Source organism: Anomalospiza imberbis, chromosome 25 (assembly GCF_031753505.1).
Source record: "Anomalospiza imberbis isolate Cuckoo-Finch-1a 21T00152 chromosome 25, ASM3175350v1, whole genome shotgun sequence".
Lineage (NCBI taxonomy): Eukaryota > Metazoa > Chordata > Aves > Passeriformes > Viduidae > Anomalospiza > Anomalospiza imberbis.
In genome coordinates this window covers 4732113-4747038 of record NC_089705.1, presented here as the reverse complement: position 1 = coordinate 4747038, position 14926 = coordinate 4732113, and the positions used below count along the sequence as shown (strand labels likewise).

Sequence of the window (14926 nt, the reverse complement as noted above, 5' to 3'; positions counted from 1 at the left end):
TTAAATCCTCACGGAATTAACTCAACAACTACGGAATTAACTCAAGAACCAGCACGCCCGAGGGCAGGATTGTCCTTCCTCACCCTGGTACTCCAGCTTGAAGCCGGGTTTGTTCTGGGAGTGGTCGCTGTGGAAGTAGACCGTGGTCTCGTGGGAGGTGGACAGGAGGGAGCCGGGCAGCTCGGCGCCGCTGAAGCGCCCGATGACGCTGCTGGTGTCGTAGGGCCCGTTCCGGATCTCCACAAAGTCGTGGTTGGGCTCCGTGGAGAAGTTCAGGAACTGGATGTGGGCACCTGGAGTGGGGGAAGGAGGAGTTTGGCTCTAAAATTGCAGCTGAGATTTTGCACCGGCACCAGCTTCAACACCAGCACCAACATCAGCACTAACCCTGGCTCTAATCCCAATACCAAACCCAGCTCCAACAGCAGCACCGACATCAGCACCAACCCCAAAATCAGCACTAACCCCGGCTCCAATCCCAATGCCAACCCCAGCTCCAATAGCAGCTCCAACCCCAGCTCCAACCCCAACATCAGCACCAACCCCAGCTCCAATAGCAGCTCCAACCCCAACATCAGCACCAACCATGGCCCCAACCCCAGCTTTAAACCCAGCTCCAACCCCAACATCAGCACCAACCCCAGCTCTAACCCTGGTTCCAATCCCAATCCCAATCCCAACCCCAGCTCCAACCCCAACACCAAGCCCAGCACTGCCCACCCGCAGAGCCCAGGACAGCCTGGGCACTCAGCAGGATTTTAACTGCCCTGGGGACACAGAGTGCCTTCAAATTGACACAGAGGAGATTTGGAGTGGAGGTTAGGAAGGCATTCCTCCCTGGGAGGGTGGGGAGGTCCTGGCTCAGGTTGCCCAGAGCAGCTGTGGCTGCCCCTGGATCCCTGGGAGTCTCCCAGACCAGGCTGGATGAAGCTTGGAGTAGCCTGGGATAGTTTCCCCTGGCAGGGGGTGGAATGAGATGATCTTGAGGCCTTCCCAACCCAAACCAGTCAGGGATTCTCTGATTTTTCACCCCCCCTTCTGTGACAGCACCAACCCCAACGCAGCTTTCTCACCGAACCCCACTGGCAGCAGGATCCTCCACGTGCAGTCCAGGTTGCTGGGATAATTTCCTGGGAAGCCTGGGCTCAGGAGCACTCCTTCCATCTCTTCTGCTGTTCCTCCACACTGGGCTGGAAAAAACAACAGGGTTCATGGCCAGGATCCAGTCACAGGATCCCTTCCAGGATCCCTGAGGGGTCTGTCTGGGTGAGGCCCACGGGAAATCAAGGAATTAAAGACTCAGCTGCGAAAAAGGAACCAGCACCAAGTTTCCAGGCATGGTCACATCAGGAATGGATGTGCCTTTCTCCTGCCCTTTGGAGATGAAGACCGAGCCCAGGGATCCAGTTTGGGCCACCACAGAAGGAAGGCCAGATCTGAGCAGTGAGAGAGGGGATGGACACCTGCTCTGCCCACAGACACGGCATCAAACCAGGCACCAGCACCTGCTCGAAACCTTGACCAGCTCGAAAAATGACTGTGAAGAAGCTGAGTATGTTGCCCTAATTTTTAAAAGTGGTAAGTTTTCTTTTATAGTTCTTTTGAAAGATTTAAAGTTCTCATAAAACTTCTTTAACCTTCTGATAATGTTTACATATTTGAGAGTCAGAGTTCCCACACAATTTCATGTGTAAATAAAATAGTTTACACATTTCTCTGTGGGTAGAGAGAAATAATTCATGGATCTTTAAACCAGTGCAATTGGAGAGGTGATAATTCCATCCTCCAATCCACAGCCACCTTTAGAATTCTATAAATACCAGATGTTTGAATAAAACTTAGTCTTTTTCTCTTTTAAACTTACCAAACTTCTGTGTACTCATTTTGTGTCCAATAGCAACCTGAGTGATCCTATTTTGACTCCAGCCTCCTCTTTTTTTTTCCTGCCCCAGCTGCCAATCTCTGGACAGTCTGTCACTGATAAATCCAGCACAGAGTGTTTGCTCACTGCCTGCAGCCGACTGCCAGCCACGACAGCCCAAAAATATGTTTACAAAAGGCATCACATGAAATTTAAACACTGACAGCACCTTCTCATGCTTATCTGGATGACCTCCACCTGGTCCCAGCAGCAGCACCCAGCTGAATCCAGCCAGGTGTTCTCCTCACACGTTGTGACAGCCAGGCACAGGCTCTTCGGCCAATATCTCATTATCCCAGACTTGCTCCTAACAAGGTTTCTCCCTCAAGATTTCTCTTTCTTTTTCCTCCTAATGACTCTTTAATAGAACTGCTTCTGAATTATTTAGAAGCCCAGCAGCTGGAGGAAGTAGACCAGGAGAAAATCAGCACAGTTACAAACTGTGCTTGGAGCAGGAGCTCTGGTGGACACAGGACAGAGCCCCAGGACTGTCACACCCACAAAGGTGACAGTCACTCCTGGCTCCAGATGTGTTTCTGCCTCTCTGCAGCTGCCTGACCTTTCCCAGGGAGGTGAAAAGACAGGCACAGCCCAAGCAGCCAAAATCCTGCTGGGCTGGGAGGCTGGTGCTGATTCAAAGAACCAAACTTGTTGCTTGCCAGCTTTTGGGATCCTCCTCCATGCTGGGATCTCCCAGCTGAGCCCAAGGACTTCTGCTTCCATTCAGAGCAGCTCCCAAGGGAACGGGTCCTTTAGCTCAGTCATTCTCCTGGAAATATCTCTCTATTTATTCCTGGCCTGCAGATCATCAGATAAAAGAACTGTTGGCTCTTATAATTACTTTAAAGCCAAATGATGTAAGCTGGAACAGCAGGAGCCCAAAATAACTGTTAACTAAAGCTATTAAATGCATAAATGTCTCTCTCAGAGCTGCAAAATGTGCAATATGAATATAAACATCTACATTTGCTAAAAAGCAAATGACTGAAAATAATTTTAAAAACCTCCTGCAAGTTCCCTTCACCTCCAGGCCTCTTCTACAGGGAAAGTGGAATGTCCAGTCCTTTCCAGGCCTGAACATCTGAACAGATCTGAGGGTAAACAGGCACCTGGACAAGTGACCTGTGGTCACCTGCTGGACAGCAGAGTGATCCTGGGAGAGACCAGGCCCCAGTGAAAGAAGCAGCTTTGGTGGTATCATCTGCATTCCATAAAATAAACCACGCTTCACATGGAAAAAACCCTCAAGCCATAAAACCAACCTGCTTCCAGCACGAGGAAATTTTAGGTTTTTCCTCTTGAACGGTTTTGTGTTGAGGGGGGATAATTCTGTGTTTCACATTGTGTGCTACAGCCACATCTCTAACATCCAAAACAAAGCACTCAGGCAGCCACGGGGACTTCTCAGGCACAATTTTCCTGGCAACCAATGCTTTCCCAAACGTGCAGAACCAATCTAAATCAGCTCTTTATCCTTGGGGTTTTTTTTGGGGTTTTTTTTTTGGTTTTTTTTTTTTTTTTTTTTTTAGGGAATTGTTATAAATATCAGCCAGGCAGAAAGAAGTTGATTCCTACCGATGCAGAGGGGTGGAGGGTAATTCCAGCGGCGCACCGTGCCCGGCATGCAGGAGATGTGGGAGTGGCCCTGCAGGGATGGAAAACAACACAGGGGTTTTTGGGGTGGATGGAAAAACAAGGGGGAGAGCCTTCTCCCTGTCCTGGCAGGAAAAAAAAATCCTTGCAAGATGGATCTGATCCAGAGGGAGATGCCTGTCATGTCTGGGATGCCAGAAAAAGTGATGTCTTAAAGAATCTAGGAATAAAACAACTGGCTTTGGAGATAATCTTTCACACTTGGATATTATCTTTGGAGATAATATTAGTGTAGGAGGCAATCTAAAGGCTGGTCTTTTTTGGAGGAGTCCAAGGGAAGATATGGAAAAATGTCCATTAAATGCTCACCCCTGCAAGGGAGGTGAATACAAAGTTACAGTTCTACAAATGTAGCAAATTAGCATAATTGACAAAAATCACCATTACAGACATAAATAGTGAGGTAATTCAACCATCTCTGAATCCTCCCCCTCAGACAGGGACTAAACTTTGTTGATAAAAATGTGTCTCCAAGAGCTGGTTTCAACCTTGGCTCCCAGGAAGAACCAAGACAGGACAGGAACCTCAGACCCCCAGCTTGGAGCTCTGGAATGGGTTTTGTCTTTCTGCCTTGGGAAAAGGCAGGGAAAAGTACTGGGACTGGCCACAAATACAACAACAGAAGTACAAATAGATGTGTAAAGAATGTAGAGAACACAGAAAAGCAGAAATCCTTCTGGTGATGCCTAAAGAGGCTCCCTGGAGCAGAGGCTGGACAGAGCTAAAGGAATAAAATAGGGATTTATTAAAAGGCCTTTACTTGGGCAGCGCAAGAGCGTGGCCTTGGCTACACCCAAGATGGATCCTGAGTCACGAGTTTATAAATGACTTTTATAAGTTTTGGTCCATTCCATATTGGGTTAATTGCCCAATTCCAGCTCCAGGTTGTGCAGTCCCACCCTCCCAGGTTGCTCTCCTCCATTCCCTGCTGGTTGCACTTTTTGGGCTGAAGCTGCAGCAGTGTCCTTGGTTCTGGGGCTGGAGAAGGATTGCTCTGTGTGCCTGAGCTGTGAGGAGAGCTGCTGACACTCCGTGTGGAGCTCAGAGTCACAGACCCAGGCAGTGCAGCGGCTGGAAAATATCAGAGCAAAAGCTGAAGGCATGGTTGGTACCTGCAGGGCGTAGCCGGGCTCGCACTGGAAGGACACCACGTCGTTCACCAGGTAGCGCTCGCCGATCTTCAGCCCATTCCCAGGAACCGCCGGCTCCGGGCAGCTGGAGAGGCCCACGGCTGTGGGGGAGAAGGGAGATGGGAGCTCAGGGAGTGGGGATGGGGCCGTGCTGAGGGCCGGAGGGATGGGAACACACTTCTTGTTTTACCCTGCTCCCGTTTACCAACCACCACCGCAGGCTCTGGGTGGGGAAATTCTGTTTCCTTTGGATTCTCCACGGACAGCCCATTTCCATCCCCACTTTTACAGCTGGGAATATCCTGCTGCAAACCCAATTAACAACCTGTGACATCTCGTGTGGTGTGATGGGCTCTTCCTTTCCTTCCTTTCTCCTTTCCTTCCTTCCTTTCTCCTTTTCCCTTTCCCTTCCCTTTTCCCCTTTTCCTTTCCTTTCCTCTTTCCTTTCCTCTTTCCTTTCCTTTCCTTTTTCCTTTCCTTTTTCCTTTTTCCTTTTTCCTTTCCTTTTTCCTTTTTCCTTTCCTTTCCTTTCCTTTCCTTTCCTTTCCTTTCCTTTCCTTTCCTTTCCTTTCCTTTCCTTTCCTTTCCTTTCCTTTCCTTTCCTTTCCTTTCCTTTCCTTTCCTTTCCTTTCCTTTCCTTTCCTTTCCTTTCCTTTCCTTTCCTTTCCTTTCCTTTCCTTTCCTTTCCTTTCCTTTCCCTCCCAGCCCAGGGAGATAAAAGGAATCCTGCAGGCTCCTCACACCCGCTCCCAGCACCTCCCTCCCTCCCTGTGCTGGCAGCTGCCACTCCACGATAACCTCCTGCATCCCTGCAAGGGCTCCCGCTCTGCTCCAGCCCCACTGAGCCCCAGGCAGGGGGAAAATCAAAGAGAAAAGGAGTGAGGAGGGGCTGAGTCTCCTGCTGAAGCCCAGTCACGCTTCCCTCCCCGCTCCTGGATGTGCTGCTTGACCTTCAGAGAGGCAGGAGGGAAAATGGCTTTAAATAACTTCTCCTTCACATCAGTGGCTTTCACTCAGTCCCAGATTATTCCCGGCTTTGGAGCATGCAGAGGTAAGAGCTCAGCCTGAGTAACACAGTGAGGGAGAAACCTGAGTTTTCCTCCCCTGTTTTAGCTCATCTCTCCCAACTTCCTCCCAGAAGGAACACAGAAGAAAATCCAGGGCTCAGGGCTGGGAGATTCCAATTGTACAAACAGAGCAGAAATCACATTATTTCCAGCTGCCCTGAAAATCAACACCTATTAATTTCCTCAGCCAAGTGAACAGACAGGGCTGATAATCCCCGGGCTCATGAAAAACCTGGCCATGATTTGTGCAGGAGGGTGCTCAAAGGATTTATTGATTGAAATAGAGGTGGAGAAGAAACAAAGTCACAGCAAGAGGATTCCTGCAGCTCCCAGAGCACAGGCTGGGCACATTTTTTCTCTCCCAATCCCGTGGTGCCTGTAATCCTGCTGGATTCAATAATGGACAAGATTTCAGTGAGTAAAGGCAGCAAATCCTGGAAGGTTTAGTGCTGGCTGGCTCTAAAGCACAGTCCCAGCTGTGCCAGTGCAGAGAATCTCACACTGGTTTGGGTGGGAAGGGTCCTCAATCACCCAATTCCCCCCTGCCTGGGCAGGGACACCCCCCACCATCCCAGGCTACTCCAAGCTGGCCTTGGACACTTCAGGAAAGTGGCAGCCACAGCTCCTCGGGCAGCATTCCTGTGGCCACTTTACAGAATGAACTGCACCATCCAAAAATCCATTTGCAGCTTTGGAAAGAACCCAAAGCAGCAGAAGGTGGCTTGGCTCCCGAGACCAGAGCCGTGCTCAGAACCAGCCATCAGCCCCAGTGCCCAGCAGGAAGCAGCCCTGCAGTGCCCCTAGGAGGGCAGCCTGTGAGCAGAGGCTGCCCAGGGTGTTTGTGCAGCCCCATCCCTACAGTTTTTCCAAGCTCAGGCTCCATCAAAATGTGCAAATCGAGTTTTATCTCTGTTCTGACCCTGCATTCCTCAGCAGCTCCCACGGAATGAGCTCTGAGGACCCTTCCAGCCAGGATTTTTGGTTTGAGGACGTGTCCAGGCCTGCCTGCTGTTTCCAGCAGGGAATGCCAAGAGCTGAAGTCTCAGCCAGCCCGTGGCAAGCAGCACTTCCCAAGCCCAGATCCCAGCCCTGCACCCATGGATTTTTATCCCTTTGTGCCACCACACAGACACAAAAAGGTGCCACCAAGAGCACAATAAGGGTCATCCCACCCCTCTGCTCCATCTTTTCTCCATTTATCACTCCCTCCCTGGGAGCAGGGAGCCACAGCAGCTCCTTCTCCCACTTTTTCAGCCCCGCAGGCACCTCCCCCTCTCCCAGGAGCTGCGGGATCAAGGCTGGAACTGCTCTTACTTTTGTATTCCAGGTGAAAGCCGGCAGCGGAGACGCTGATGTCGGAATAGAAATGCAGATAGAGCTGGTTTGAAGTGCTGTTGAGCAGCGCAGGCACTGTGGTTCCTGGCAAAACAAGAGGTGCACAAAGGCAGTGGAGAGGATCTCTCTCCTCCTCCGCCGCGTCCTCGGAGATTTGCGGCAGGAGAGGCTGACAACACAAAGTCCCTTCAACTTAACGAGCTCCTCTTGGTTTTGATCAGGTTCTTTCTAATGAGGCCAATTGAGAAATACCCAGGGCCTTTCCAGTGGCTGCTCCTGGATTTCAGCCTGTGGAGCTTGGCCACCGGCAAGACAAAAAGCACCAAGGGATGGGAAACGGCGTGGGTGGAGCACAGGTACGGGAAAATTCGGAATTCCTTCATTCCCTGGAAGCTGCTGCAGCAGCAGGACAAGGAATTCGGGATGCCTTCATTCCCTGGAAGCTGCTGCAGCAGCAGGACAAGGAATTCGGGATGCCTTCATTCCCTGGAAGCTGCTGCAGCAGCAGGACAAGGAATTCGGGATGCCTTCATTCCCTGGAAGCTGCTGCAGCAGCAGGACAAGGCAGTTCCATCCCAGCCCCTTCTCCTGCCAAGCTCAGGGCACTTCGGGCACATTTGAAAAATAAACGAAGTTTTTGGGTCATTGTTCTGCCAGTGGTGCTGCATTGGAAAGCCTCTCAAAGCTCCCGGACCCTGGCTCCTCCCTGCTCTGCTAAAAGCCACAATTCCTCAGGTCCAAGGAAAAATAGCCCTTTTTTTGTAGCCCTTCCCCCATTCTGGGGCACATCAGGCAGGTCAGGGCACCCTGCCAGGTGTGGTGGCCTCACATCCCAGCAGAGCTGAGAGAATTCCCATTTCCAGGAATAAACCCCCACTAGTTTTATGTTTAAGGCTCCCTCTCAACCCTTCCCACAGGCAGATGGAGTTGAAATTCTCAATCCAACAGAGCACATGATTCCCTTTAAATCTATTCCTAGCTTTTGATGCAGTTAAGTTTAATTTTGTGAGGTGAATAAAATGAGGAAGGAACTGATGGGCTCGAGTGCCACGTACCAGAGAAGCTCCCCAGCATGGTGGCTGTGTTGTCTCCTCCATCAAACACTTCCAGGGAATCCCAGTTCTGCTCCGTGACAAAACTGATCACCTGGATCTGCAGAGAGAAGCAAAACAAAGAAAAAAATTAACAGCACAGCTCCTGAAACAATGGGAATAAATAAAATAAATGGCAATTAAAGGGTCACTGACTGAGTTTACAAGCTCTGGGGGTTCAGCACGGGCAAAACTTGGAGGCTTCTGCCTTTGACCATTCCCACTGAGATTTTCCAGCTATTTTTTCCCCCAGACTTCCAAACATAAATGCTGTTTTCTGCTGCTGCTCCAGAGCTCCTGGAACTGCCCAGCTCATTTACAGCTGCTGAGAATCCCAGCCTTTCTTCCCCATTCTGGAGAAATCCCTGAAGACTCTGAGCCCTTTCAAATGAGAGCAACCAGCAGCAACCCGGAGATAAAATAAACCCAAAAACCACCTCACATTAAACAACAGGATTTTAAAAATCCAATCAAGTTCCTGCCTTGTTCCTCAGCTTTTAGTGGAATCAGTCGAGCTGCATTTTCAGATTTCACCTTTCCCTGCCATGCCCCACAAGGTTTGGAGGCCTTAGGAAGTCGCTTGACTCCATTAGTTGGAACATCAACACAAATCCTTGGATGAGAAACATCCTGAGAGCTGAGAAATCTGCATTTATACAGAAAAGCAGAGCTGAGAAATCTGCATTTATACCGAAAAGCAGCTCTGCTTGAGTGAGGATCTCCCTGGAATTGCAGAGTTTTGTTTGCCAGGAACACCATTAACAGGGATTTTGCCTAAATCCTAAATGCTGGTGGTTCAAAGCCTTCAGTGTCCCATTAAAAACCCAAGTTTGGTGAATGGGGTGAGCGTGAGGCAGAAAATCTGAGCAAAAGCCACCAGTTTTGGGGAAAATCCAGATTTAATCTGTAAAGTCTGGATTAGGTTTTCCAACATTGGGTATCTCAAATTAAATTTTAAGGCCAAAAAAAGCAAGAAAAAAAAAAACAAAAAAAACCAAAAAAACCCAAAAAAAACCCCAAAAAACAAACAAACCAACCCCCCAAAAACAAAAAACAAACCCCAAAAAAACCCCAAATCCAAAAGGAATCTTAAAGATAAATCAGGAGCATAAATGAGTTGTACAGGTTGGCTCCACACAAGGAGAGTGCTGGAAAATTAGGAAAAATGAGCAGTGAGGAGACTTCACTGCCCTCAAACTTTGACTACTCATGTCCGAACCCTCTCCCTTTCTCCCCAGATCTTATTCCCTGATTTCTTCCTCCACCCCAATTCTCCACTTACCTCTGCCTTGCCGAAGATAAATCAAAACCCTCCATTTGAAAATAAAAATAATAAGTAAATTAAAAAAATAAACAAACAAACAATCCCCCCAGTTCAGCCATTTAAACCCATTTCCTCCTTGATTTACTCCGGGTAATAAAGCCGACTGTAAAGTTCCTCCCAAGTATTTTTTTTTTTTTAGCAGAAAGTGAGTGGAGTTCACCCAGCAGGAATGGCAGTGACCCCCACGGAGCCATCACTGCTCCCACTGACCCTTTTTTCCCTTTTTTTCCTGCCTCATTACACCCCTATTGTGATTTACATTATTGGAAGTGGAGTGAGAATGAGCGTTTTGTTTGCTCTTACACCGCCTAAATTATTTATTCTCCTCTCTCCCCCCTCCTCCAGCTTAACGGAATAAACATTTTTAAGGTCCTAATTCTAGTCTGACATGTGGATTCACAAGGGATCTGCATCTATTTACTGCCACGTGTATAAATTAATTCACTCAGGAAGGTTTGCTCCGGGAATGAATAATTCATGGCAGAAGTGCCAGCTCCTACCCTGATTACATAAAAATCCTGCTCTTGAGTGCTGCTACCAAGAAAGTTTCAATTTCACCTCCTTCCCTGATTTACAGTTGTTTAACCTTTAATTGTTGTGCAAAAAGGGGGTAAAGGGATGCTGGAATTAAGATCTAATAATGGAGAACCCAAAAGAAGTGGAGCCAGGATGGATCTAGCTCCAGCTCCGGGGTCATTCCCTCCCAGGGGGCTGCCCTGAGACCCCTCCCTGCAGCTGTTTCAGCTCCTGGGGGCCAAAACCTTTCTCCAAGGGCTTTTCCCCCCACCATGGAAGTCCCAGGGAAGCTGATGGGTCATGACCAGGTGGCAGCAGATCCCGGTGCCATGTGGAAGAGGAGACCTCAGCACTGGTGGGGGCCCCAAAGACATGGGATCATAGAATTTTAAGGGCTTGGGATAGATTTTAAAGCCCATCTTGTCCCAAAATCTCTGCTGTGGGCAGGGACACCTCCCACTATCCCAGACTGCTCTTTGCTCTGCTCAGCCAGGCTTTGGAGACTTCCAGGCTTGGAGCATCCACAGCCTTGCTGGACAACCATAATAAAAAACTTCTTCCCAATATTTAATCCTCCTCTTTTGTGCCAGAGGGTCACAAAAGAGGGTGATCCTGAGGAAGGGTCCTAAGGGTCACACTGAGGAACCTGCTCTTTCCCAAATCCCACCCTGTGCCTCCCTGACAATGCTGCTGGAGCTCTGGCAGCCTCGGGGCTGTGCCCATTCCCTGGGGAGCCTGGGCAGTGCCCAGCACCCTCTGGGGGAAGAACTATACCCTAAATCCAGCCTGACCCTCCCCTGGCACGGCTCCAGCCCTTGCCTGGTCACAAACATCACCAATGAATCCCTGCCTAATCCTGGCTGTAAATGAATGCCTGATTCCAGAGATTTCCACATCAATCCATCCCTGTCCTACGAGGAGCAGCGACTTCCCAACACGAGGCCTCTCTGAGAGCAGCAGACCCTGAGTGTCCTCCTGTCTGTCCCGGCTGTACCTGAATCCCTGCTCCCTCGGGCACTGTGATCTTCCACACGCAGTTGAGGCTGTTCAGGTAGGGCTCAGGGAAGCCTGGGGACAGGATGGTTCCTTTCCTCTCTGTCAGGTTCCCCCCGCAGGGCACTGCAATGAGGAAAGCAGAAGGAATTGGCTTCGCTAAAAATGTTGTTAAAATGACAAGGAATCAAGAGCTGGTTGTGGTTTAAGGATGAGGTTTGTAGGAATAATCCTCTTTCCAGTAACTTTCTTCGTGCAACTTTTGGCATGTTCCTTGGGTGTGGGGCACACACAAGGATGATCTTCAGGAGTTGCTCTCCTTCAGAGGAAGTGAAAGCAGCTTTCACCCAGATCTGATTTATTTGAGATGCTGTCCCAGATGCCACAAGAGTATTGAATCAAAAATGCCAATTCTCTGGAATTCGGGGTTAAACTGTTCTTATTCAGAGCCAGGCTGGGCTTTGTATTTTATCAGACAATCATGGAATGATTTGGGTGGGAAGGAACCGATCACCAAACCCCTTCACCCAGACACCCTCCACTATCCCAGGTTGCTCCAATCCCTGTCCAACCTGGCCTTGGACACTTCCAGGGATGGGACAGCCACAACTTCTCTGGACAGAACCACAAGAGGTTTTAAAGAAGTTTTTTTACATTTCATTCATTTACATTTCATTCATTTACATTTACATTTATATTCATTAGTGCTTTGTTTTGCTGTTGATTTTTTCCCACAGAACACCCTGGGCTGGAAAACACCCATAAACACCACCAACATCCAACCCCTGAACCCTTTTAGGACAACCCAGAGAGCAACACTGTTGCCCTGATTTTTAAAAGTGTTTTCTTTTATAGCTCTTTTGAAAGTTTTAGAGTTTTCACAAAACTTCTTTAACCTTCTGATAATGTTTACATATTTCTACTAGAGTTCTCACACACTGTTCATGTAAATAATAATTGTTTTTCATTCTTTGTGAGAAGAGAGAATTGATGAACTGTTGGTTTGACCAGTGTAGGTGGAGAGGTGACAATTTCATCCTCCAATCCACTGTCACTTTTAGAATTCTATATATTCTATATAGAATTCACTGTTGGTTTGACCAGTGTAGGTGGAGAGGTGACAGTTTCATCCTCCAATCCACTGTCACTTTTAGATTTCTATATATTCTATATAGAACTCTATATATTCTATATAGAACTCTATATATTCTATATAGAACTCTATATTCTGTATTCCATATAGAATTCTATAATTCACATCAGAAATAAAATTAGCTCTTTTTCTCTCTTAAACTCACCAAGCTCCTGTGTACTCATTTCGCATCCAACAGCGACACAACACCGCTCCCAATGACCTTCCCAGTGCCACCCACCCCGTTCCCACCTCCCTCCCGCGGTGCCACCTACCCACGCAGGTGGGGACGGAGGAGTTCCACTGTGCCAGGGCCCCGGGCATGGCCAGGCACTGGATGGCAGGGGAGCCTCGCAGGCCGTAGCCGGGGCTGCACTCGAAGCGCACCACGGCGCCCACGGCGAAGTCGCTGCCCAGGCGCCGCCCGTGCCGCGGCTCCGGCACCGAGCTGCACTGCGTGGCGCTGGTGCGGGGCACGGCTGCCAGCAGCAGGGGAAGGCAGACACAACACAGTTAGTGCTGGGTGTGTGAGCTGTTGGAGCAAAGACTGGTCAGTTTTACACCAAAATCCCCGAGTGCCTAAACCCCAAGGAGGTGTTGGATGCAAACTTGACTGTTGTACCTGAAAATATGAAGTATTGGGGCTGAATTCAAACATGGCCATTGACTAATTGTACCTAAAACTTTGAAATATTGGGGCTGAATCCAAATACGACCATTGACTGATTGTACCTAAATCCTGAAGTGTTTAAACCCCAAAGAGGGGCTGAATTCAAACTTGGGCATTGACCATTTGTACCTAAACCCCAAAGTATCTAAACCCCAAGGAGATGATGGATGCAGACCTGACTGTTGACTGATGGTTCCTAAAAATCTGAAGTATTGGGGCTGAATCCAAACTTGGCCATTGACTGATTGTACCTAAATCCCAAAGTGCTTAAACCCCAAGGAGGGTCTGAATTCAAACTTGGCCATTGACTAATTGTACCTAAAACCCAAAGTATCTAAATCACAAAGAAAGGATGAATCCAAGCATAACCATGGCTTGATTTTATCTAAATCCCAAAGATTGGCTTAATCCAAGCATGACCATTGACTCATTGTACCTAAACCCCAAGGAGGGGCTGAATCCAAACTTGGCCATTGACTGATTGTACCTAAAACCCCAAAGTATCTAAATCACAAAGAAAGGATGAATCCAAGCATAACCATGGCCTGATTTTATCTAAAACCCAAAGACTGGCTTAATTCAAGCATTGGACTTGAACATCTTTGAGGTTTTTTCCCAACCTTAATGATTTAATGATTCTATACCTGAAATAAAAGCAGCTGGGACATCCAGAACACCCCCACTGCCTTCCTCCAGAGAACTTCCCCCACATCAAAAGGTTGTTTTTACTCAGAGGAACAAAAGGATTTGGCAGAAAGTTGTTTTGTCACCCAATGCAGGAGCCTTTGTGGGGAACCCTTTGGGTTCCTCAGCTCCCTGGGCCTCACGGCCATGAAGGAACAGCAATTGGGAAAGAATATTCTTTGGAAAAGAGAGAAAAGGGGGATTTAAGTTGTGCTGGTGCTGAAATTGTTGATATTCCTGTTGAGTACTGGGAATTGCAGTCAAAGACAGGAATGAGTCTGGCAGATAAGTGAGGAGAAAAACTCATCAAAAAACCAGGTCTATTTCCAATTATGAATTCGATTAATATTTTCCTCTGAGTTGCTTTAAATTTATGAGTGTTTAGCTAATTAGAGTCTGGCCAGGCAGATCCAAATCAGGATCACCCTTTTCCCCTTGCTTCCCATGCAGCTCTTGCAGGAGGGAGGAGGAAACCTTCCTTGGTTTCATCAAAACCTTTGATCTGCTGAGCTCTTTGAAGATTACAATCACAACCACGGCTGTTTCACACTCATTAGGCAGGAATTCAAGAGAACAGATCTCTAACTACTCCAAAATCCAAACCATGCTTTGTTTCACCCCTGGAGAAGGCTCAGGTCATGCCAGTGTCTGTCCCCTCTTTGCAGCAAGAGCCTGGATGTTCCCACAGATAACTCCAGGGAGCAGGTGGGTGAGAAATCCCTTCTGCTTTCCTACTGTTCCATGCATCATTTGCTATTTACTCCCATAAAATCCCTGAGTTGTTCTCGCCCAGTGCAGCACAAAGCTGTTACTGAAAGGATCAAGGGGCAGGAGTGTGACAGCCCCGAGCCTATGACACGCACAGAGGGAGGATTTCCGAGCTGCCAGACGGGATTTCAGCTGCTTACACCCAGCAAAGTGCTAAAAATGCCACTGGGAAGAATTGCTGTGGGATAAATCTCCAAATTCCCCGTGAGACTCTGGGCACGACGCCGGGATGGGGCTGATGGTAATCCTGGGATATGCAGGGTTCAGGCTCAGTGGGAATGAAAGGGCAGAATACAAAGTACCCACAGCAGCCAGACAGCCCTGCCAGAGCTCTGCTTCCAAAGGAATCCTAATTTCCTGTGATATTCCCTGCTCAGAACCCCCAGACACCAAAAGCAGCTTAGGACACTCAGGACACCCCTGGGAGCGACCCGAGGACACTTCCAGAACACACCTGAACTCACCTTGGTAGACAAAATGAAAGCCTTTGGCTGTGGATTGACCCTTGGAGCTGAATTTGATGAGGATCTGGTTGGTGGTGGCCAATGGCAGAGATTCCCCTGGATGGGGAGGAGGGAAAACAGGAGAGACAGAGGTGAAGGAATGAGCCACAGGGAGCAGGTGCTGGGTGTCAGCTGTGAC

At 48.5% G+C, this 14926-nt stretch overlaps 1 protein-coding gene across 4 annotated transcripts in view; it reads right to left on the bottom strand.

Moving 5' to 3' along the window:
* The window catches only part of CSMD2 (CUB and Sushi multiple domains 2), a 287236-nt gene that overhangs the window by 40537 nt on the left and 231773 nt on the right, over positions 1 to 14926 (bottom strand). For all 4 annotated transcript variants that reach the window (XM_068172583.1, XM_068172582.1, XM_068172581.1 and 1 more), the window contains 9 exons: positions 14749 to 14844; positions 12438 to 12641; positions 11032 to 11156; positions 8162 to 8258; positions 7086 to 7190; positions 4687 to 4805; positions 3497 to 3566; positions 1074 to 1190; positions 84 to 293 (listed from right to left, as the gene is read on the bottom strand). In XM_068172583.1, the coding sequence (XP_068028684.1) occupies positions 84 to 293; positions 1074 to 1190; positions 3497 to 3566; positions 4687 to 4805; positions 7086 to 7190; positions 8162 to 8258; positions 11032 to 11156; positions 12438 to 12641; positions 14749 to 14844 (1143 nt within the window). The remainder of the gene's footprint in view (positions 1 to 83; positions 294 to 1073; positions 1191 to 3496; positions 3567 to 4686; positions 4806 to 7085; positions 7191 to 8161; positions 8259 to 11031; positions 11157 to 12437; positions 12642 to 14748; positions 14845 to 14926) is intronic.